Raw genomic sequence first — 24,729 nt, forward strand, 5'->3', positions numbered from 1 at the left:
TCAGATTTAACAGTTTCATGTCGCTCTGTTGTAGATGAGGTAAACCAGTACGAACATTTGAACGTATATTGCGCAACGGACTCCATTTTCTTCTCTTTTTTGCGTAGGCGCGGTGCATGACGGGATATAGAAGTGCGTGAAGTGTGCACGGATGCAGGCTTCGGATACGTCCGATCTCCATGGAAACGGTGCAAAGGGAAGGGCAGGTTTGTCGGCCGCATTCAGTAGGGTGGGTTGAAATGGGACAGCCCTTGTCGCGCCGGAAATTACGTCACTGCCCTTCGAACCGCCCTTCCAATGGTGATTCTAAGGCCAGGTGGGCGAATTGGGACACAGCCCCTGTGTGCTCTTCCCCCTCCCTCACCTGCTTGTACCTGGAGCTGGGCGGAGCTCTCGGTTCCTCCCGCGTGCACCTGCTCTCTATCTGGCTCATCACCACACCTGCCATGGATAAAGGGAGATGGGAGAAGACACTCAGTGCGAGTTCGTTGTCGTCTTCTCTTGTTCCTGCCGTGCCTGCGTTCCTGTCGTCCCTGTGTTCCTGTCATGCTCCGGCCCTGGATGTCTCCTGCCCGCTCTGCCCTACGCCCGTCTGGTCTGCCTGTCTTCCTGTCGTCCCTTCATGTCCTCGGTTCCTGTGTTCCTGTGTTCCTGTCGTGCCTGTTTTGCTCCGACCCTGCTTCCCAGCCCTGGTACTGTCTTGTCTGTCTCTGCACTCTACGCTCCTGGATCCTGGTCCACGCCTCACCTCCTGTTCACCACTGGATCAACCCTCATACTGCACTATTTGTCAATTCCACAATAAATCCTGTAATTATTCCCCGAGTCTGCATCCTTTGGTCCGCTACACACACCCGTTACGACATAGTCAAAGGCTATGCTAAAAAGATCTTGATCCTGCTTTTAAAAACCTGAATGTTCTCTGCGGCCCTGAGGTCCTCTGGCAGACTGTCCCATAGACGGGGGCCATAAAACTGGAAAGAGGCCTCTCCATAAGTGTGTGTCCTGACTTTGGGGATGACTAGGAGCCTGCTGCCGAAGGAGCGCAGGGGCCGTGAGGGTTCATAGGATAAAAGCAGTTCTGTAAGATAAGAAGGCCCAAGACCATTAAGACATTTAAAAACCAGTAAAAGAACTTTAAAATCGATCCTGAAACACACAGGGAGCCAATGCAGGGATTCTAAAACTGGTGTAATGTGGCCCCGCCCCCTGGTCTTAGTCAGGACACGTGCTGCTGAATTTTGTAATAATTGTAGACCTGAAATCGCCTTTTTGGGAAGAGCAGAGAGCAGGACATTACAGTAATCTATACGACTGGTGATAAAAGCATCAGCGTCTCTGTGTTGGCCCGAGAGAGAATGGGACGGACTCTGGCTATGTTTTTCAAATGGTAAAAAACAATTTTTGTGATGTTTTTAATGTGTGGAATAAAAGTCAGCTCAGAGTCAAAAATAACGCCCAGGTTTCTTACTTGTGATGATGGATTAAAAGACTGTGACTGTAATTTGGGTAAAAGTTTCTCTCTCTGGGCCTCAGGACCAATGATTAAAACCTCAGTTTTGTCCTGGTTAAGCTGGAGGAAGTTTTCTGCCATCCAGGATGTGATGTCTAAAATACAGTTAAAAAGAGCATCCACTGGGCTGGTGTCATCAGGAGACATGGAGATGTAAAGCTGTGTATCATCTGCATAGCTGTGGAAGCTGATTCCATGTCTCCTGATGACATCACCAAGAGGGAGCATGTACAGGTTAAAAAGTATAGGACCTAAAATGGAACCCTGGGGCACACCACATGTGATTTTATGAACCTGAGAGGAGTAGGTGTCTAAACTTACCATAAATGTTCTATCTGTGAGGTAGGAAGTAAACCATTTGTGTACAGTACCAGAGAGACCGACCAGGTGTTTGAGTCTTTAAAAGAATAGTGTGGTCTACTGTATCAAAGGTCCACACAACTCATTTGCTCTTTTTTTTTATCAGACTTTTTTTTTTTCACTGAAATGGAATAAGGAGTAAAGAGAAATTAAATAGTCTATAATTGTGACTATGCGGCTCTATAAAATATCCACATTTAGCAGTGCATTTCACTATTACACTTTTATCTCCATGTACTGATGCTAAAGTTAATAACAGTTAATATCACTAAGTTGCACAGACAGAAAACAATAAAATACAATGTTGCTCGGACTCAAGGACAGGACTCTGATCTCCTGTGACACTTCTGTTTGCAGAAAGGTCTTTATGTCTCAGTGCTAATGCTAACTTTTTATAAAATACTTGTAGTAACGTTAAATTTAGCATAACAACTAAATTATCTGTCAGGATTTAATGATTTTAGAGTAACTGCAAAAACCTCATATGGACTGAATAGGAACAGAAACTTTATGTGTTTATTTGTTGATATGTTTCCCCATTAGTTACTACCACTGTAGCAACTAGTCTGCCTGGGGTCCATTACATAAAAATACAATCAAATATATATAGAATTATACAATTTAAAAAGCAAAAGAGCACTTTAAAAGACATGAAATATCCGTTGTTAATGAGATAAAGCCTTACTTAACACTAGTACATGGCAAACTGCACAGGACAAGATGTGCAGCTTTGTTCTGCAATACTTGAACTTTATGAATATGTTTTTTGGAGCACATGACCACACCACAGAGCCACAGTCAAAGTGAGTTCACATTAATAAACTGTGTGATTTGTTTCACTGAGGTAACTGTCATAAAGTCGGCACATTGTTTAATGATGGACACAGCCCTCCCCTTTTTGGTCACTATCTTGTGAATATGACCTGACCAATTCAGTATTTTACTTATAGTCAGTCCTAAAAGATCAAATTCTTGTGCCTCATAACAAAGGTTCTACATTTCTTAATGCAACATTAGAACCAAGAGTTCTTTTGGTTTTACTAGTATTTAAAACAAGTTTGTTGTCATGTTCCCGCTTTGATACATGATCCAGTTCATTTTGCTTGTCGTCTTTACTGAGGTTTGTGTTGAATAGTATAATGTAGAGTCATCAGTGTACAGTGTTACAGAGGCACTATTTAAACCAAGAGGGAGATCATTTGTAAAGGCAGAGAAAAGCAAAGGGCCAAGGCAACTGCCCTGGGGAACTCCACACTCTAATCGTCTAGATGTAGAAAATATACAATTAAAATACACAGACTGAGATCTATAAGTCTGGTAACTCTCCACCCATTTGTACAATTTTTAAAACATTTGCGGATGCCGTTTTTAACAGTAAACTATGATCAATAACATCTCATATATATATATATATATATATATATATATATATATATATATATATATATATATATATATATATATAGTTTTTCCATGATCTTACTAAGAAAAATTTGTCTACTGTCACCACCATAAAAAGTCATCTTATAATTCTTGGGTAAAGGTATTACTTTGACTAATTTCTAAGCCTGGGGAAATAAAAACTCTTTCAGGCTCTGATTAAAATGTGACAGGATCAGTTTATAGTCTGATATGATAGAAATTAGTTTTCCATAAAGAAAGTCTAACTCAAACTACCTGATATGTTTTACAGAGTGTATTTTTCAAAAACATGTAACTGTATTGAACTAAATATAAAGTTACACTTTTTGTCTTGCATTATGACATTTTTAAGCAGTTTACAGTTTACATTTATGCTGAATCGTTTTTACTTTATTATTGAAAAAGTTATTTTAAAAAATGGCCATTTGAATAGGTTGAGTTAAAAATGCCCCATGAATTTCAATAATAGCTGTGTCATTATTTTACATTATTATACTTTTCTCATATGCCCGTTATATTAGCCCATATGAAGGAGACAAAATAAAATGTGTTATGTGTCAGAGGAGTGTGTCATAGTGCAGGGCAAGTATGAGAGCTGAGGAAGAAGTGAGGAACTGTGGAACAAAACAGTTTAAAGTGGAAGTGGGAACACGGCAAGGAGACCCACATAGCCCTGTTTTGTTTTACTGTGGTGATGAGCAAATTAACAGATGAGGTGAAACAAGAATCTCAATGAACTATTCTGTTTACAGATCTAACAATAAAATATTTGTTTAGAGAAAATAACAGGATGGGATGGAGGTGTGATTTGTGAAAAAAAAAAAACATGAACCTAAATATTCTCCATGTGTAAAAATGAGAAAAATGCTGTTGGTGCATGATTTTTAGTTCAGAGCAGTAAAGAGTGTTCACTGCTCTACTATGATGTGAGTCTGTTCCTCTTGAGCAGCTGCAGTTGTTTCCTGCTCTGGTCTCACTCTGTCGTAACGGTGCGGATAGGACCAAAGGATGCAGACCAGAGCAGTTTTAACAGTGTTTATTTACAGCGGTGAAAATGCAGTCTTTAAACAGGTCACAAGAGCAGGTACAGGAACCGGGGAGCGGGAGACGGGTCAGGCGGGTGCGGTGCAGGTAGAGGCGGGCAGGACAGGACCAGGACGGGGATAGAAGCAGGTGCGGTACCAGGGCAGGCGGATCAGACGAAGACCAGAGCGGGGAGCGGGTGACAAACCAGAGACCAGGACCGGACAGGAGACGAGACGAGCAGGAGACGAGACGAGCAGGAGACGAGACGAGCAGGAGACGAGACGAGCAGGAGACAAGACGAGCTGGAAGCGATACCGGGACTGGAACGTGGCGGCAGGAGCTGGGCGAGTAGAGGCAGGAATCTGGAGGGTGCATAAATCCAAATGAGCATTTGCCGGAAAGTACCATATAACAAAGCTTAGCAAGAAACATTCACGTTTTACACGCGGACGGTCTGGCACCGAGTGTAGACTGCCAAGCCTTCTTGTACTCAGCAGCAGGTGGTGGTGATTAGGCTGATGCACCCCAGGTGTGCACGGGAGGAGTCAGGCACTCCACCCAGCTCCAGACACACAGGTAGGGGAGGGGGAGAGAGCACGGGAGGACAGGGAAACTGACATCATGACAGTACCCCCCCCCTAAGGTCCACCTCCTGGTGGACCCCCAGGCTTGTCAGGATGAGCGCGGTGGAAGTCTCTCACCATGTCGGGGTCCAGAATGCGTGCCCTGGGCACCCAGGATCGCTCCTCCGGACCGTAACCCTCCCAATCGACGAGGTACTGGAGGCCCCTACCACGGCGACGAACGTCAATCAGGCGGCGGACGGTGAACGCCGGGTGGCCGTCAATGACTCGGGCGGGCGGTGGGGGATCGGCCGGAGGGCACAGGTCGCTGGTCCGGACTGGTTTAACCTGGGAGACGTGAAAGGTCGGATGAATCCGGAGAGACGGGGGTAACTGGAGGCGCACCGCCGATGGATTTATGATCCTCATGATCTTAAACGGTCCCAGGAATCGGGGGGACAGCTTACGGGAGTCCGTCTTCAGCGGGACCGTCTTGGCGGAGAGCCAAACCATCTGGCCAGGTTGGTATACGGGCGCCGGGACACGGTGGCGATCGGCCGTCGCCTTAGTGCGCGCTCCAGCCCGAAGAAGGGCCGCCCTGGCCTTCTTCCAGATCCGGCGACAGCGCTGGAGATGGCGCTGAACAGACGGGACGGCGAGGTCCCTCTCCTCCGTGGGAAAGAGAGGGGGTTGATATCCCAGCGATGCCTCGAAGGGGGACATACCAGTGGCGGAACTCACGAGGGAGTTGTGAGCGTACTCTATCCAGGGTAGGTGAGTACTCCAGGTCGCGGGGTTGGCGGAGGCTGTGCACCGTAGGGCCGACTCCAGGTCTTGGTTGGCCCGCTCCGTCTGCCCATTAGATTGTGGATGGAACCCGGACGTGAGGCTAACCGTGGCCCCCAAACTGTCGCAGAAAGACCGCCATACCTGAGAGGTGAATTGGGTCCCTCTGTCGGACACGATGTCCACCGGGATGCCGTGGAGTCGGAAGACATGACTGGTCAGCTGGTCGGCAGTTTCTTTGGCTGTGGGGAGCTTAGGCAGGGCAACGAAATGGGCGGCCTTGGAGAAGCGGTCCACAATGGTGAGAACCACCGTGTTCCCCTGGGAAGGGGGAAGGCCCGTCACGAAGTCCAAGGCGATGTGGGACCAAGGGCGACGAGGAACTGGGAGAGGATGCAAGAGACCAGAAGGGGGTGAGTGGGAGGCCTTGGCCCGAGCACATACCTGGCAGGCGGCGACATAAGCCCGGGTGTCTGTGTCCATCGTGGGCCACCAGAAGCGTCTCCTGAGGAGGGAGAGAGAGCGACCGGCACCAGGATGGCAGGCGAAACGGGAGGCATGGACCCACTGGAGCACCTGAGACCGGACAGAATCGGGAACAAACAGTTTATCTGGAGGGCCGTTACCTGGGTCGGGGTCGTTGGTCTGGGCCTCTCGGACGGTGTCCTCGATATCCCAATGGACCGCGGCCACCACACACGAGGAGGGGATAATTGTTTCTGCGGTGACCGGGCTATCCTCCAGGGCGAACTGGCGGGAGAGGGCATCTGGTTTGACGTTCCGAGATCCGGGGCGGTAGGTGAGGAGAAAGTTGAAGCGGCTGAAGAAGAGGGACCAACGAGCTTGACGGGGATTGAGGCGCCTGGCGGACTGGATGTACTCCAAGTTTTTATGGTCGGTCCAGACGATGAATGGTTGCTCCGCCCCTTCGAGCCAGTGGCGCCACTCCTCCAAGGCCAGCTTTACGGCAAGGAGCTCCCGATCCCCCACATCATAATTGACCTCGGCCGAGGACAATCGCCGGGAAAAGAAGGCGCAGGGACAGAGGCGGTTGTGGGGGTCGAACCTCTGCGAAAGCACGGCCCCCACTCCCGAGTCGGAGGCGTCGACCTCCACGATGAATTGCCGTGAAGGGTCGGGCTGGTGCAGGATGGGAGCGGAGGTAAATAGTCTCTTAAGCTTCTCGAAGGCTGTCTGCGCCTCAGGAGACCAGGCAAACGGCAAAGCAGGAGAGGTGAGTTTAGTTAAGGGCGAGATAACCCTACTAAAATCCCGGATGAAACGTCTATAAAAATTGGCAAAGCCGATAAATCTCTGGAGCTGTCTCCGGCTGGTAGGAACGGGCCACTCAGTGACAGCCTGGATCTTTTCAGGGTCAGCTCTTACTTGGCCCCGCCCCACAATGAAGCCCAAAAAGCTGACCTCCTCTGCGTGAAACTCGCATTTCTCAGCTTTCACGAACAGTTTATTCTCGAGGAGGCGCTGGAGAACCTGGCGAACGTGCTGATGATGCTCCTGGGGGGACCGCGAGAAAATCAAGATGTCATCCAAGTAAACAAAGACGAATCGGTTAAGGAAATCACGGAGCACATCGTTGATGAGGGCTTGGAATACGGCAGGGGCGTTGGTGAGACCGAAGGGCATAACCAAGTATTCGAAATGTCCCAGGGGTGTCTTGAAGGCCGTCTTCCATTCGTCTCCCTCCCTGATGCGCACCAGGTGGTACGCATTCCGCAAATCCAACTTTGAGAAGATGGTCGCACCGTGGAGGGGCGTAAATGCCGAGTCCAGTAAGGGAAGCGGGTATTTATTCTTTACGGTTATATTGTTCAGACCCCGGTAATCAATGCAAGGCCGCAGGGATTTGTCCTTCTTAGCCACAAAGAAGAACCCCGCTCCCACGGGTGAAGTGGACGGGCGGATGATTCCGGCAGCCAGGGACCCACGGATATAGTCCTCCATTGACTCGCGTTCAGGTTTAGACAGGTTATATAGCCTGCTAGATGGTAGTGGGGCACCCGGCAGGAGGTCAATGGCGCAGTCATATGGACGGTGGGGCGGTAAAGAGAGGGCCTTGCTCTTGCTAAAAACCTCCCCCAGGTCGTGATATTCAGCAGGCACCGAGGACAGATTGGGGGTGTCTGGGGACGGATCAGCGACAGGAACGGACCTCCCGGCCGGAGGGAGGGCGGACCGAAGGCACTTGGCGTGGCAATCGGGACTCCAGCCCGAAACTCCGCCCCTGGCCCAATCGAAAACAGGGTTGTGGGCGCGTAGCCAGGGGTAACCAAGGACCAGAGGAGAAGCGGAGGAGGACAGGACATGAAACTGACGGTTCTCTTGGTGGTTGCCGGACAGAATCACGGTGACAGGTTCTGTGATGTGAGTGATGTGCCCCAGAAAACGTCCATTGAGCCCCTGGGCATTTAAGGGGCGTTCGAGGGGCTCCAGGTAGACCCCGAGCTGCTCCGCGACTTGGGCATCAATAAAGTCCCTCTCAGCCCCGGAGTCGATAAGGGCGGAAACGCATAAGGTCTCTGTGCGAACGCACAGGGTGGCGCTGAGCCGCAGTCTATTAGAAGAGTCCAGGATGTGTTGCTCGCCCACCAGTACTCCCAGTGCTACTGGTGGGCCCCCCCTTTTGGCCGAACTGGGCAAGTGACCACATAATGTCCGCGCTCACCGCAGTAGAGGCAAGCCCCGGCCAGACGACGCCTCCGTTGACGCTCCTCGGTCGACACAAGGGTCCTGTCGAGTTGCATGGGCTCATCCGGCGGGGGCGGGGCAGCGCGTGGCTCCGGCGGGACCGGTGACCGGCGTCTCTCTCGGCGACGAGCCCGTAGGCGGTTGTCTATACGGTGAGTGAGGGAGATGAGGGTCCGCAGGTCGGGGGGTTCGTCCCGGGAAACCAATTCATCTTTCAAAGTCTCGTTCAGGCCCCGCACAAACACAGCCCGCAGCGCGCTGTCCGTCCAGTCCAGCTCCGCCGCATGTGTCCAGAATTCAATGGAATAATCCGCTACCGTCCTGGAGCCCTGGCTGAGAGTCAATAACCGGGAGGCAGCGTTGTCCTGGTAGTGCGGGTGGTCAAACACCAGCTTAAACGTGGACACAAATTCATTAAAATCCAGGCTATCCACAGACGTCTTCATTAGGCGCGCCTCTGCCCACTGGAGAGCTCTGCCCCGGAGTAATCCACATATATATCGGATCTTGGTGGCCCCCGAGCTGAAACGAGAAGGGCATTGCTGGAACATGAACTCGCACTGGAACAGGAATCCGCGACAGAGGTGAGGTTGTCCAGCATACGGCTCCGGATCCGTGCCTCTCGGCTCCGGGAGGCATGGTGGCGCTCCAGCTGCAGCAGGCGGGGTGACGAGGAGCGCGGCCACCTGGTGGTTAAGCTGTGCCACCTGCTGGGACAATGTCTGATTTAGCTCCAATAGAGTTCGAATGGATTGTTCGTGCTGACCCAGCACCGCCTCGGGGTGAGAGTGCGTGAGGCGGCGCATCTGGTCCGGATCTGAGCCTGCTTGGTCCATAGTGGCCAGACCGTTCTGTCGTAACGGTGCGGATAGGACCAAAGGATGCAGACCAGAGCAGTTTTAACAGTGTTTATTTACAGCGGTGAAAATGCAGTCTTTAAACAGGTCACAAGAGCAGGTACAGGAACCGGGGAGCGGGAGACGGGTCAGGCGGGTGCGGTGCAGGTAGAGGCGGGCAGGACAGGACCAGGACGGGGATAGAAGCAGGTGCGGTACCAGGGCAGGCGGATCAGACGAAGACCAGAGCGGGGAGCGGGTGACAAACCAGAGACCAGGACCGGACAGGAGACGAGACGAGCAGGAGACGAGACGAGCAGGAGACGAGACGAGCAGGAGACGAGACGAGCAGGAGACAAGACGAGCTGGAAGCGATACCGGGACTGGAACGTGGCGGCAGGAGCTGGGCGAGTAGAGGCAGGAATCTGGAGGGTGCATAAATCCAAATGAGCATTTGCCGGAAAGTACCATATAACAAAGCTTAGCAAGAAACATTCACGTTTTACACGCGGACGGTCTGGCACCGAGTGTAGACTGCCAAGCCTTCTTGTACTCAGCAGCAGGTGGTGGTGATTAGGCTGATGCACCCCAGGTGTGCACGGGAGGAGTCAGGCACTCCACCCAGCTCCAGACACACAGGTAGGGGAGGGGGAGAGAGCACGGGAGGACAGGGAAACTGACATCATGACACACTCTGAAGGACTCACTGAGGGAGGTTTTTGTACGACCATAAATCACTGTGTGAACACTGGGCCGCTATGAAAACTCTGACAATAATAAACTGCTGCATCTTCAGCCTGAGCTCCAGTGATGGTCAAAGAGAAGTCTCTGCCGCTCCCACTGCCACTGAACCGAGATGGAGTTTCTGACAGACGTTGTGTAGCAAGTTTTATCCAGAGCTTTGGAGATTGACCAGGTTTCTGCTGATACCAGAACATGCGATTATTACTATAAACATCTTTGTTAGTTTGACATGTGAGAGTGACTGTGGATCCTGGAGTAAACGTCTGGACTGGAGGCTGAGTGACTGTGACCTGACCACTGCATCCTGTAAAAAACAATATACATTTATCAGAAGAAACACAGAGAGAAAAGGCAGTGTGTTGTGTTCAATGTCACTGAGAGTGGAACCTGTGAAGCAGCAGCAGGCCAGTGTCCAGATGAGGATGGTGCAGCCCAGAGCCATGGTGCGTTCACTGACACATGTGAGTCCTGCAGTCTTCAGCTCACTATAAAACTCAGGGAAGGATCAGCTGACCATGTGACCCTCCTCTCTATGGAAATACTGTCTCTGTACTCTGAACCCAAATGTATTCATCCTATTGGAATCATTTTTAAACACACACAGGTGAAAAAACACTTTTTTGCCGGACATAAGTATAGTATGAAGTATGAAGCAGTCACACTAGTCACATCAGTAACCAAAAGTACTGCACCTTAAAGCCAACATTAGCATTTCAATGTATTATTAAACTTACTACTTAACTATTTATTCTATTATACAAAATATCACATTTTTTATTCACAGTGAGTTGTCTGGAGAAAACACTCATCAATTACACCAAGTAATATTAATGCAAAAAATAGATATATTTAGACTTTTCTTCATGTTTTCAGTGTTTCAAAGTTGAATCTGGACAGGTTGCATTCATGGATTATATAATGACACAAATAGTAAAACATGAGTGAATGTTGTGAGTGTGAACTGAGAGCAGTGTGTGGAGGAGAACAGAGCAGAGGTTTTTGTACGGCCTCTTCATGACTTTGTATCACTGTGGTGGACGTTCGGAGGAGGAACACAAGTCATCGTGGACTGTGAGTACTTTTTACTTTATACTTTATCAGGACTACTTTATTACTGGTATTTTAGCAGGATTTTGGTTATGTTTGTAGATTTGTGAATATTTGTCTTTAATTTAATTCCATAGTTACAGTTGTATAGGTCAGTGTTAAAGAAACAATGATCTCAAAATATACAATTATTATTAGGCTGTTTATTGTTGATTAGAGAAATATAAAATATATATGATTCATTTACTGAATTTTACATAGACTGAATATTATTATGAGTGTTAGTTTCATTTTTGAAAGTTAAATTCAGGTTTTAAACAAGAAATAAATGGTTTTCACTTAACACCAAAGTCCATTTATGAACTCAATCATGTTTATGTTTAATTATATTTACAAAAAGTGAATAAGAAGTATTTTTTTCCTTTGATATATGTCTGCATAAAAAAAAAACTAAAAAAAAAAAAAAAACTGTAGAAAATTACAACATGTTGACCTAAACTCAGTCCAATCCAAGCTCTTACATAAACAATATATTATTATTTTTATGTGTCATAAATCTCCATGACTTTTACTTGTAACAGTTTTTATCAGTATAACAGCAGTTGTCCACGGTTCATTGGTCAGACTTACAGTGAACAGGAAGTGAAAGACACAGATGTAAATGTCTCTAGTCTTCATCATTTTGTGCAGTGACTGTTTTCTGATGTATTGCTTTAACACGTTGCGCTGCCCCCTGTCTGTGTGCAGTGGGAGTACAGCAGCCCGCCCTGACCGTCCTGCCCCCGTCCAGAGAGGAGCTGCAGAGGGGCAGTGCCACGCTGCTGTGTGTGGCCAGCGGGGGCTTCCCCTCTGATTGGACGCTGGGCTGGAGAGTGGGCGGGGCCTCCGCAGAGGGGTCCCACAGCCCGGGGGTCATGAGAGGGGACGGCCTCTACAGCCACATCAGCGTCCTGAGGCTGTCCACAGAGCAGTGGAGAGACACATCAGTGAGCTGTGAGGCCCATCGGAGTGGACAGAGCCCAGTCACTCAGAGCCTGGAGTCACTGTCCTGCTCCCAGTGAGACACGCCCACATGAGGACACACTTCACCTGCTCTATGGGACACTCCCTGGGTTTGACTGAGCTGATGGAGGGCTCAGGAATAAACATGTGACTATGCAGCTTCATGTTACTGTGTTTGTGCTAATAAAGCTTGTGTTCATCAATGAGTTTTGTCTCTTTTATTAAGTTAAATACAATATATTAATATGCAACATCAAACTGTTTTGTACAAATTATTGTGGTGTGTTTCTGCTCATATAGAACAGACACTGTCACTTTAAACAAAAGTGCAATCACACATTCTAACAAAGTCCATAGATGCTCTGATCATGTTTTCAATATTTTATTTCTTTCATTAGTCTTTACTTGTCAGGGACCATGTACAAATGAATTAATCTCACAAAAGAAAAGAGAATTTGTACCAGATTTAGCTCCTGCTGTTTCCCATGTGCAGTCCCTGGGCAGGTGAACACACATTAAAAATACACATAGGATCTTCTGACCATGTGACCCTTAACCTGCTTGTGCATTTGAAAGTAGGAACATAATTTGCATCCACCTGTCCAAGTGAAACAGAAGGTGATTAGATGGATAAATTAAGTACAACTGATATCTTGAAATATGACAGTTCTCTAAAATGATTTGCATTGAGTTTCAACATGAAGAGGAGTTCACCATGTGTCCTCTGTGTGGGCAGTATTTGTAGTATAGTGCCCTCTTTTGGTGGAAGTTGTCTATAGAAGTCAATAATGTGTTTTGGAATATGCCTGACTAACATTGTGGACTGAAACACTGAATAAGACTTAATGTTTGTAAGAAAAAAAATCTGATGGTTTGTCATCTATGACTGTAGTTTTTGGCATAATTTGTACAGAAAATGTCAAAATATGTAAAACTAATATTTGATTGTCCCATATAAATGTGTCCCACGTAAGTAAGGATTTACATCAAAGTGCAAAGCCTGATTTTTTAGAATTGGCCATAAGGAACTGAGCAGGTAACAAGGAATTGCTGTGTCTTTTTAATTTTCAGTAAAAGAAAGAAGAGACCACATCAGTCCTGTACTAAAATATCTGCACTGGCTTCCTGTCGAGCTTAGAATCAAATTCAAAGTCCTCCTCCTGACATACAAGGCCTTAAACGGTATCAAATCAAATCAAATCAAACTTTATTTATAGAGCACTTTTCATACAAAAAAAAGTAACACAAAGTGCTTTACAAAGCATTAAAATCAGTCCCACCCACCAAACCCACACAACCACCCCACAGCCAAACAACCCAACCCCAACACATCAATAAACACAACCAAACAACCCCCCGCCCCAACGCACACTCCCACCCCCCACCCCAACACATGTTAAAATACCTTTGGTTTCATTAAAATATGTTTAATGCAATAGGCTGGATAAAGATGAACCAGATGAGAGAGAGAGAACCACCAGAGGAACCATCTGCACCAGGAGCAGGGTCACCCACAGCCACAGGACACCAGCCCAGGGCCCAGAGAAGAGAAGAGGTCAAGATCAAACCTCCAGGGCCCACGAGCCAGGGCCCAGGAGCCACAGCCAACCACAGCTCCCGGTGCAGAGGGCTCCTCAGAGGAAACACTGGCAAATCTAAAATGATTAAAAATAATCAAATAAGTCAAAACTAATAAATAAGTCAATAAATAATAAAATAAATAAATAATCAAAAAATAATAAAATAAGTCAAAACTAAACAAGTAAATAAAACATAAGTAAAACATAAACACACTAGCCAGCCTAAATAAGACTAAATAAATAGAGAAGTAAACTAAAATGATAAATACTAATCAAAGGCTATGCTAAAAAGATGGGTCTTGAGCCTGCTTTTAAAAACCTGAATGTTCTCTGCGGACCTGAGGTCCTCTGGCAGACTGTCCCATAGACGGGGGCCATAAAACTGGAAAGAGGCCTCTCCATGAGTGTGTGTCCTGACTTTGGGAATAACTAGGAGCCTGCTGCCGGAGGAGCGCAGGGGCCGCGAGGGTTCATAGGATAAAAGCAGTTCTGTAAGATAAGAAGGCCCAAGACCATTAAGACATTTAAAAAAAACAGTAAAAGAACTTTAAAATCGATCCTGAAACACACAGGGAGCCAATGCAGGGATTCTAAAACTGATGTAATGTGGCCCCGCCCCCTGGTCTTAGTCAGGACACGTGCTGCTGAATTTTGTAATAATTGTAGACCTGAAATCGCCTTTTTGGGAAGAGCAGAGAGCAGGACATTACAGTAATCTATACGACTGGTGATAAAAGCATCAGCGTCTCTGTGTTGGCCCGAGAGAGAATGGGACGGACTCTGGCTATGTTTTTCAAATGGTAAAAAACAATTTTTGTGATGTTTTTAATGTGTGGAATAAAAGTCAGCTCAGAGTAAAAAATAACGCCCAGGTTTCTTACTTGTGATGATGGATTAAAAGACTGTGACTGTAATTTGGGTAAAAGTTTCTCTCTCTGGGCCTCAGGACCAATGATTAAAACCTCAGTTTTGTCCTGGTTAAGCTGGAGGAAGTTTTCTGCCATCCAGGATGTGATGTCTAAAATACAGTTAAAAAGAGCATCCACTGGGCTGGTGTCATCAGGAGACATGGAGATGTAAAGCTGTGTATCATCTGCATAGTTGTGGAAGCTGATTCCATGTCTCCTGATGACATCACCAAGAGGGAGCATGTACAGGTTAAAAAGTATAGGACCTAAAATGGAACCCTGGGGCACACCACATGTGATTTTATGAACCTGAGAGGAGTAGGTGTCTAAACTTACCATAAATGTTCTATCTGTGAGGTAGGAAGTAAACCATTTGTGTACAGTACCAGAGAGACCGACCAGGTGTTTGAGTCTTTAAAAGAATAGTGTGGTCTACTGTATCAAAGGTCCACACAACTCATTTGCTCTTTTTTTTTATCAGACTTTTTTTTTTTCACTGAAATGGAATAAGGAGTAAAGAGAAATTAAATAGTCTATAATTGTGACTATGCAGCTCCATAAAGTATCCACATTTAGCAGTGCATTTCACTATTACACTTTTATCTCCATGTACTGATGCTAAAGTTAATAACAGTTAATATCACTAAGTTGCACAGACAGAAAACAATAAAATACAATGTTGCTCGGACTCAAGGACAGGACTCTGATCTCCTGTGACATTTCTGTTTGCAGAAAGGTCTTTATGTCTCAGTGCTAATGCTAACTTTTTATAAAATACTTGTAGTGACGTTAAATGTCCAGATTTAGTGATTTTAGAGTGACTCTGCCTTTATTTGTTTATATGTTTCCCCTTTAGTTGCTGTCGTGGTCAAATTTGCCCCTTTAACTTTTTTGGGGGCGACGACCTGAAGTCACTGTGCCAAATTTCACATTCTTAAATGAAGCTAAGAATTTGTTAAATCACTTTGAAATGTAAAATTTTTTTGACATTTTCCCATTAGGATAACATTGGCTCTTTTGTGCATCGCCATGGCAACCCAGTGAAAGACATGACATAGATCCCTTTGACTTTTTTGATCGGGACGACATGAAGAGTCATTGTGCCAAATTTCACATTATTCCATGACACTAATATTTTGCTCATGAACGAGAAATTTTGGGATGCATCGCCATGGCAACACACCACAAAAAACAACAAACTAAATTTTCGGCCCTCCAAACAAATGTATTTGTTATTCTGTAGGGGGCGCTATCGTGCCAGTTTTGTTTCTTTCACAATGAGTAGGTTTAGTCAAGAAAGTTTTACATTCGATTTTGATCCTAATCGGACTTTAAATGTGCAAACAGGAGCAAATTTTGACATTTGAAAATTGGAAAAATTCAGATGTAATTTTGCGGCTTGGCTGCAAACTGTGCTACGTATCAACATAAATTCAAAATACGTTGCTTGGACAGGGCTCAGTGCCAGGAGTGTGTTTGGGGACATGAGTGCTTCACACGACCTTTGTCCACATTGATTCACTCAGTGTTGACGGTGACATGTTAGCAAGAACAAATCAGCACGTCCCATGTCCCTACAGCATGGGTGGCTTTGATACTAGAGTCAGGGCAGGGGGCCAAGGAGAGAATCAAGTTGCCCATGCACTCATCTTTGTGAAAGCAATAGGTCTCATGAGCTGTAAGGGGAAAAGAGAAATATAAATAAAATAAAATACTGTCGAGGTGAATGTTTGGTGTAACTCCACACAGATCAGTGATGTCTGTTCCTCTTGAGCAGCTGCAGTTGTTTCCTGCTCTGGTCTCACTCTGAAGGACTCACTGAGGGAGGTTTTTGTACGACCATAAATCACTGTGTGAACAACCAGGGGTTGTTATGAAGACTCAGACAGAGATAAACTGCTGCATCTTCAGCCTGAGCTCCAGTGATGGTCAAAGAGAAGTCTCTGCCGCTCCCACTGCCACTGAACCGAGATGGAGTTTCTGACAGACGTTGTGTAACAAATTTTATCCAGAGCTTTGGAGACTGACCAGGTTTCTGCTGATACCAGTGCATGTACTGGCCATTAGAATCACTATAAACATTTGTGTTAGTTTGACATGTGAGAGTGACGGTGGATCCTGGAGTAAACGTCTGGACTGGAGGCTGAGTGACTGTGACCTGACCACTGCATCCTGTAAAAAACAATATACATTTATCAGAAGAAACACAGAGAGAAAAGGCAGTGTGTTGTGTTCAATGTCACTGAGAGTGGAACCTGTGAAGCAGCAGCAGGCCAGTGTCCAGATGAGGATGGTGCAGCCCAGAGCCATGGTGCGTTCACTGACACATGTGAGTCCTGCAGTCTTCAGCTCACTATAAAACTCAGGGAAGGATCAGCTGACCATGTGACCCTCCTCTCTATGGAAATACTGTCTCTGTACTCTGAACCCAAATGTATTCATCCTATTGGAATCATTTTTAAACACACACAGGTGAAAAAACACTTTTTTGCCGGACATAAGTATAGTATGAAGTATGAAGCAGTCACACTAGTCACATCAGTAACCAAAAGTACTGCACCTTAAAGCCAACATTAGCATTTCAATGTATTATTAAACTTACTACTTAACTATTTATTCTATTATACAAAATATCACATTTTTTATTCACAGTGAGTTGTCTGGAGAAAACACTCATCAATTACACCAAGTAATATTAATGCAAAAAATAGATATATTTAGACTTTTCTTCATGTTTTCAGTGTTTCAAAGTTGAATCTGGACAGGTTGCATTCATGGATTATATAATGACACAAATAGTAAAACATGAGTGAATGTTGTGAGTGTGAACTGAGAGCAGTGTGTGGAGGAGAACAGAGCAGAGGTTTTTGTACGGCCTCTTCATGACTTTGTATCACTGTGGTTCACGTTCGGAGGAGGAACACAAGTCATCGTGGACTGTGAGTACTTTTTACTTTATACTTTATCAGGACTACTTTATTACTGTTATTTTAGCAGGATTTTGGTTATGTTTGTAGATTTGTGAATATTTGTCTTTAATTTAATTCCATAGTTACAGTTGTATAGGTCAGTGTTAAAGAAACAATGATCTCAAAATATACAATTATTATTAGGCTGTTTATTGTTGATTAGAGAAATATAAAATATATATGATTCATTTACTGAATTTTACATAGACTGAATATTATTATGAATGTTGTTAGTTTCCTTTTTGAAAGTTAAATTCAGGTTTTAAACAAGAAAGAAATGGTTTTGACTTTTTTGACATCAAAGTCAATTTATGAACTCAATCATGTTTATGTTTAATTATATTTACAAAAAGTGAATAAGAAGTATTTTTTCTTATGATATTTCTGTGTTAAATACACAAAAGAAATTAACGTATGATGACCTAAATTCAGCCCAATACAAGCTCTTACATAAACAATATATTATTATTTTTATGTGTCATAAATCTCCATGACTTTTACTTGTAACAGTTTTTATCAGTATAACAGCAGTTGTCCACGGTTCATTGGTCGGACTTACAGTGAACAGGAAGTGAAAGACACAGATGTAAATGTCTCTAGTCTTCATCATTTTGTGCAGTGACTGTTTTCTGATGTATTGCTTTAACACGTTGCGCTGCCCCCTGTCTGTGTGCAGTGGGAGTACAGCAGCCCGCCCTGACCGTCCTGCCCCCGTCCAGAGAGGAGCTGCAGAGGGGCAGTGCCACGCTGCTGTGTGTGGCCAGCGGGGGCTTCCCCTCTGATTGGACGCTGGGCTGGAGAGTGGGCGGGGCCTCCGCAGAGGGGTCCCACAGCCCGGGGGTCATGAGAGGGGACGGCCTCTACAGCCACATCAGCGTCCTGAGGCTGTCCACAGAGCAGTGGAGAGACACATCAGTGAGCTGTGAGGCCCATCGGAGTGGACAGAGCCCAGTCACTCAGAGCCTGGAGTCACTGTCCTGCTCCCAGTGAGACACGCCCACATGAGGACACACTTCACCTGCTCTATGGGACACTCCCTGGGTTTGACTGAGCTGATGGAGGGCTCAGGAATAAACATGTGACTATGCAGCTTCATGTTACTGTGTTTGTGCTAATAAAGCTTGTGTTCATCAATGAGTTTTGTCTCTTTTATTAAGTTAAATACAATATATTAATATGCAACATCAAAGTATTTTGTGCAAATTATTGTGGTGTGTTTCTGCTCATATAGAACAGACACTGTCACTTTAAACAAAAGTGCAATCACACATTCTAACAAAGTCCATAGACGCTCTGGTCATGTTTTCAATATTTTATTTCTTTCATTAGTCTTTATTTGTCAGGGACCATGTACAAATTAATTAATCTCACAAAAGAAAAGAGAATTTGTACCAGATTTAGCTCCTGCTGTTTCCCATGTAAAAATAATAATAATAATAATAATACACTTTATTTATATAGCGCTTTTCAAGACACTCAAAGTCGCTTCACAATACAAACAAGAATAAAATATCACAAAATTTACAACATAAAATCAAACATTAAAAGCAATTTTGAACAGGTGAGTTCTGAGTTCTTTTTTGAAGGTGGGGAGGTCAGAGGTCACGGAGGGGTTTGGGCAGTGAGTTCCAGAGGGTGGGGGCAGCGATGGAGAAGGCTCTATCCACCCAGGTTCAGAGCTTGGTCCTACAGGGCTGGGACAGGAGGTTGGAGCTGGAGGAGCGGAGGGAACGAGATGGAGTGTGGTGGTGGAGCAGGTCTGTGAGGAGGGGGCAGGTTGTGGAGAGCTTTGAATGTGATGAGAAGGATTTTGAAGTGGATGCGCTGAGGGACGGGGAGCCAGTGGAGCTTGTGGAGGACAGGAGTGATGTGTTCACGTGAGCGGGTGTGGGTGAGGAGCAGGGCAGCGGAGTTCTGAATGTACTGTCGTCTGTTGAGGGTTTTGGATGGTGTACCGTAGAGGATGCTATTGCAGTAGTCGATCCTGGATGTGATGAATGTGGATGAGAGTTTCAGCGGCAGAGAAGGTGAGTGATGGGCGGAGACGGGCTATGTTTTTGAGGTGAAAGAATGCAGTCCGGGTTATGTGCTTGACGTGGGGTTCAAATGAAAGAGTGGGGTCGAGGAGCACACCGAGGTTGCGGATGAGTGAGGATGGAGAGAGTGTGGTGTTGTCAAAGTGCAGGGTGAAGTGTTGTGAGGATTTGGCGATGTTGTGTGGACCGATGATGATGAAGTCTGTTTTGTCGCTGTTTAGTTTGAGGAAGTTGTGATTCATCCAGTTTTTGATGTCTGTTAGACAGTAAGTGAGAGTGGAGTGGATTGTGGGGTTGATGGATGTTGTGGAGATGTAAAGTTGGATGTCGTCAGCGTAGCAGTGAAAACGGAGACCGTGACGACGAATGATGTTGCCGAGGGTGAGGATGTAGAGAATGAAGAGGAGAGGACCAAGTACCGAACCTTGGGGGACTCCCTGCTGCAGGGGGGCTATGGAAGAGGAGCAATGGTTGAAGTGGATGAACTGTTGCCGATTTGTGAGGTAGGACTGGAGCCAGAGGAGAGCAGAGCCGGTGATGCTGAGTGAGTTTTTGAGGCGGGACAGGAGGATGGAGTGGCTGATTGTGTCGAAGGCTGCAGTGAGGTCCAAGAGGATGAGGATGGAGAGGTGGCCAGAGTCGGAGGAGAGGAGGAGGTCATTCGTGACTTTGAGCAGAGCTGTTTCGGTGCTGTGTTTGGGACGGAAGCCGGACTGGAAGGGTTCATAAAGACTGTTGGAGGTGAGGTGGGTTTGAAGTTGGGCGGCGACGACACATTCGAGGATTTTAGACAGAAAGGGGAGGTTGGATATGGGATGGAAATTTGCACAGTTATCAGGGTCAAGGTTGGGTTTTTTGAGGATGGGGGTGATGGCAGCCAGCTTGAGAGACTGTGGGACAGAACCAGAGGAGAGGGAGGAGTTTATGATTTGGGTGATCAGTGGAGAGAGTGCAGGAAGACAGGCTTTGATGAGAGGAGAGGGAATGGGATCCAGGGAGCACGTAGAAGTTTTAATACCGGAAAAAAGTTTTGTCAGGTGAGCAGGGGAAATGGGTGTGAAGTGAGAGAGCTGTTGATGGGGCGGAGGAGGATCAGGTGGAGCAGTGTGGGAGGAGGAGAGGTCTATTGAACTGTAAATGGAATCTATTTTGGACTGAAAGAAGGATTGAAATTGATTGCATTTGTCAGTGGTGAAGGAAGATGAGGTGTTGTAGTTGGGTTTTAGGAGTGTGTTTATTGTGGAAAAGAAAGCTTTGGGGTTATTGGAGCCGGGGTGGATGAGGTTGGAGTAATATTTGGAGCGGGCGGAGTTTAGTGTGTCTTTGTATTGCTGTATGTAGTCTGTGTAGATTTAGAGATGGACAGTTAAACCAATTATTATTAAAGTATTGTCTGGAAAAGGGAGCAGATTGTGGTAAAGAAGGAGCTGAGCGGGAAGGCAAAGCTCTCGATTTACCGGTCAATCTACGTTCCTACCCTCACCTATGGTCATGAGCTCTGGGTAATGACCGAAAGGACAAGATCGCGGATACAAGTGGCTGAAATGGGCTTCCTCCGCAGAGTGGCCGGGCGCACCCTTAGGGATAGGGTGAGGAGCTCGGTCACACGGGAGGAGCTCGGAGTAGAGCCGCTGCTCCTACACATTGAGAGGAGCCAGCTGAGGTGGCTCGGGCATCTGCTCAGGATGCCTCCTGGACGCCTCCCTAGGGAGGTGTTCTGGGCATGTCCCACCGGGAGGAGGCCCCGGGGAAGACCGCTGGAGGGACTATGTCTCTCGGCTGGCCTGGGAACGCCTTGGGGTCCCACCGAAGGAGCTGGAGGACGTGTCCGGGGTGAGGGAAGTCTGGGAGTCCCTGCTTAGACTGCTGCCCCCGCGACCCGGCCCCGGATAAGCGGAAGAAAATGGATGGATGGGAGCAGATAACATAATATTACTCTACTTTCTGCTCTTTTTAATTAATTAATTTAATTAATTTAACACTGATAATGCCATAATGAGGCATCTCTGTTAGTTTTACACAATACAGTGACTGGATCCTGGAGTAACTCTCTGGACCCTCTGTGTTCTTTGTGGTCAGTTCTTGCAGTATAGTGCCCCCTTTTGATGGAATTTATCAACAGTAAGTCATTAATATCTGATGAAACAGGCTCTACTGACAGTGTGGACAGAAGTGTTAAATAAGACAAAATGTTTGTGAGGTGGTGATTCTGATGCTTTGTCACTTCAGTCTAAAATATGACTGTAATGTTTGTCACAATCTGTACAAATGTTGTGTAAATATATAAAATTAATATTTGATTGTCTTTTAAACATCTCTTGAATATAAGCAATGATTTACATCAAACTACAAACTGGACTGTTGTAGAGTTTGTGATAAGGGACACAAAAGAAGAGCTTGCTAACTTCCTAAATTTCTCTATCATTTATGAGGGAGATGGGCAAAAATCAGTTGTGTGTCAGAGGAGTGTGTCATGGTGGTGCAGGGCCTGTATGACAGCTGTTGGACAGAGGTGAGGTGGAGGTGGAACAGAGGAGTTTAAGGTGGAGGTGTGAACTGTGGTGATGGACAAACAGATGAGGTCAGACAATGATCTCAATGGACTATTATGTTTAGAGATATAACAATGGGGTTGATGGTGAAATAAAATAACAGAACAGAAGGAGAAGAGGCGAAATATTCTCCATGTGTAAAAATTAGAAAAATGCTGTTGGTGCATGATTTTTGGTTCAGAGCAGTAAAGAGTGTTCACTGCTCTACTATGATGTGAGTCTGTTCCTCTTGAGCAGCTGCAGTTGTTTCCTGCTCTGGTCTCACTCTGAAGGACTCACTGAGGGAGGTTTTTGTACGACCATAAATCACTGTGTGAACAACCAGGGGTTGTTATGATAACTCTGACAGTGATAAACTGCTGCATCTTCAGCCTGAGCTCCAGTGATGGTCAAAGAGAAGTCTCTGCCGCTCCCACTGCCACTGAACCGAGATGGAGTTTCTGACAGACGTTGTGTAGCAAATTTTATCCAGGGCTTTGGAGACTGACCAGGTTTCTGCTGATACCAGAACATACCCCACTCCCCACCACCCCATCTATGAACATCCATGTTAATTTTACATGTGAGAGTGACTGTGGATCCTGGAGTAAACGTCTGGACTGGAGGCTGAGTGACTGTGAACTGACCACTGCATCCTGTAAAAAACAATATACATTTATCAGAAGAAACACAGAGAGAAAAGGCAGTGTGTTGTGTTCAATGTCACTGAGAGTGGAACCTGTGAAGCAGCAGCAGGCCAGTGTCCAGATGAGGATGGTGCAGCCCAGAGCCATGGTGCGTTCACTGACACATGTGAGTCCTGCAGTCTTCAGCTCACTATAAAACTCAGGGAAGGATCTTCTGACCATGTGACCCTTAACCTGCTTGTGCATTTGAAAGTAGGAACATAATTTGCATTCACCTGTCCAAGTGAAACAGAAGGTGATTAGATGGATAAATTAAGTACAACTGATATCTTGAAATATGTCAGTTCTCTAAAATAATTTGCATTGAGTTTTAACATGAAGAGGAGGAGAGGATTTTCAAACCCTCTTCTATCTTCTGTGTGGTCAGTTCTTGCAGTATAGTGCCCCCTTTTGGTGGAATATATCTACAGCAAGTCAATAATATTTGATGAAATAGGCTCTACTGACATTGTGGATAGAAGCATTGAATAAGACATGATGTTTGTGAGGCAGTGATTCTGTTTTGATTCAGTCTAAAATATGACTGTAATGTTTGGCATAATCTGTACAGAAAATGTAAAAATATATTAAAGTAGTATTTTATAATCTTGTATATGTTTCTGAAATGTAAGAAATCATCAGAGTTAAGAGTTGTGGTGTAACATGTCCAGAATTGTTAAGTTCAAATATCAGAACATACGGGAGCAAATTGTACCTGTTTTTTTTTGTAATGTAATCACTTATTATCACTCATATAGAAAAGGGGCAATTTATTAAAAAATACAACTACGTAGAAGTGAAAAATCAGCTATTACAATCATGGAGTGAAGACGTTTTGCTGCTCGTCCAAGCCGTTTGTTCTTCAGTTGTGGTCAGATTACTGCTGGACACTGTCTTATATCTGTCTGAAGGAGGAGCTAACTACACTGAAACTTTAAACAGCTTTTGTCTCCAGTTTCATCTGAAACTACCCTTTTCAATCTTTAATGACCCTGCTATTGTTTTATTTGGATCTGAGGATAGAGTTGTAGATCGGTGAGAGATTAAGTCTCGGGCCTCCATTCCTGTTTAAGGAAGGATTGTCTTTCCTCACAAAAACATCTTCTTTAACTCTCCTCTCAAATCATTTCTTTTCTCTGGCTCAGATCTGAACCTCGCTCTCTTCAAAGGAGTGGTCAGTGTCTCTGAGATGTAGATGAACAGCTGACTGTGGTCCTGAGCTGCTCTTGTGACGGTGTTGGTTCATCCTCGTATGGAGGGGCTGTTTAGTTTCTCCAGTGTAACGCTCACTGCACTCTTCACTGCACTGAATGGAGTAGACTATGCAGATTACTTTGTTTGTTGTTTGGGGTTTTGTTCTTTGAGTGAACCAGTTTTTGTCTTAAAGTGTTTGTAGGTTTGAAAAATACTGGAATTTCATACTGTCTGAAAATTCTCTTTAGTTTTTCAGACACACTGTTGTGTAAGGGATGGTAACACCTTTCCTTCTGGGTTCAGATTCCCTGTTGTCCTGTTTTTTCGCTCTCTTAGATCTATTGAAGGCCCATTTTGGATATCCACAAGCTGAGAGGACTTTCTCCACGTGCTGTTCCTCCTTCATTTTTGTCTCTGTGTTTGTGGGCATCACTTGCTGTAGTGTGCGGATACAGTGATGTAAATAACTATTTGAAAACCCTGTGATTTTGCAAGTTTTCCCACTTAGAAATCATGGAGGGGTGTGAAATTTTCATCTTAGGTGCATGTCCACTGTGAGAGACATAATCTGAAAAAGAAAATCTGGAAATCAAATTGTATGATTTTTTAAATAATTTATTTGTATGTTACTGCTGCAAATAAGTGTTTGAACAACTGAGAAAATCAATGTTAATATTTGGTACAGTAACCTTTGTTTGCATTTACAGAGGTCAAACATTTCCTGTAGTTTTTCACCAGGTTTGCTCACACTGCAGGAGGCCCACTCTTCCACACAGATCTTCTCTAGATTAGTCAGGTTTCTGGGCTGTCGCTGAGAAAC

The 24,729-nt window shown here is 45.4% G+C and overlaps 1 pseudogene and 4 gene segments (V, D, J or C); 2 read left to right on the top strand and 3 right to left on the bottom strand.

The window, feature by feature from the left end:
- Positions 1 to 1,013: 1,013 nt before the first annotated feature.
- LOC129457331 (uncharacterized) lies at positions 1,014 to 1,741 on the bottom strand (annotated as a pseudogene).
- An 8,583-nt stretch (positions 1,742 to 10,324) lies between these two features.
- Positions 10,325 to 12,211, top strand: LOC117390774 (Ig lambda-2 chain C region-like). The segment is given in 3 exon segments: positions 10,325 to 10,417; positions 10,928 to 11,027; positions 11,751 to 12,211. Coding segments are annotated over 3 exon segments (507 nt in total).
- Positions 12,212 to 16,339: 4,128 nt separating this feature from the next.
- LOC117390765 (Ig kappa chain V-VI region NQ2-48.2.2-like) lies at positions 16,340 to 16,803 on the bottom strand. The segment is given in 2 exon segments: positions 16,340 to 16,665; positions 16,749 to 16,803. Coding segments are annotated over 2 exon segments (381 nt in total).
- A 198-nt stretch (positions 16,804 to 17,001) lies between these two features.
- Positions 17,002 to 18,599, top strand: LOC117390156 (Ig lambda-2 chain C region-like). The segment is given in 3 exon segments: positions 17,002 to 17,044; positions 17,328 to 17,432; positions 18,139 to 18,599. Coding segments are annotated over 3 exon segments (462 nt in total).
- Positions 18,600 to 22,356: 3,757 nt separating this feature from the next.
- LOC117390763 (Ig kappa chain V-VI region NQ2-48.2.2-like) lies at positions 22,357 to 22,823 on the bottom strand. The segment is given in 2 exon segments: positions 22,357 to 22,685; positions 22,769 to 22,823. Coding segments are annotated over 2 exon segments (384 nt in total).
- Positions 22,824 to 24,729: the final 1,906 nt, after the last annotated feature.

The sequence above is a fragment of the Periophthalmus magnuspinnatus genome, chromosome 22 (assembly GCF_009829125.3).
Source record: "Periophthalmus magnuspinnatus isolate fPerMag1 chromosome 22, fPerMag1.2.pri, whole genome shotgun sequence".
NCBI lineage: Eukaryota > Metazoa > Chordata > Actinopteri > Gobiiformes > Gobiidae > Periophthalmus > Periophthalmus magnuspinnatus.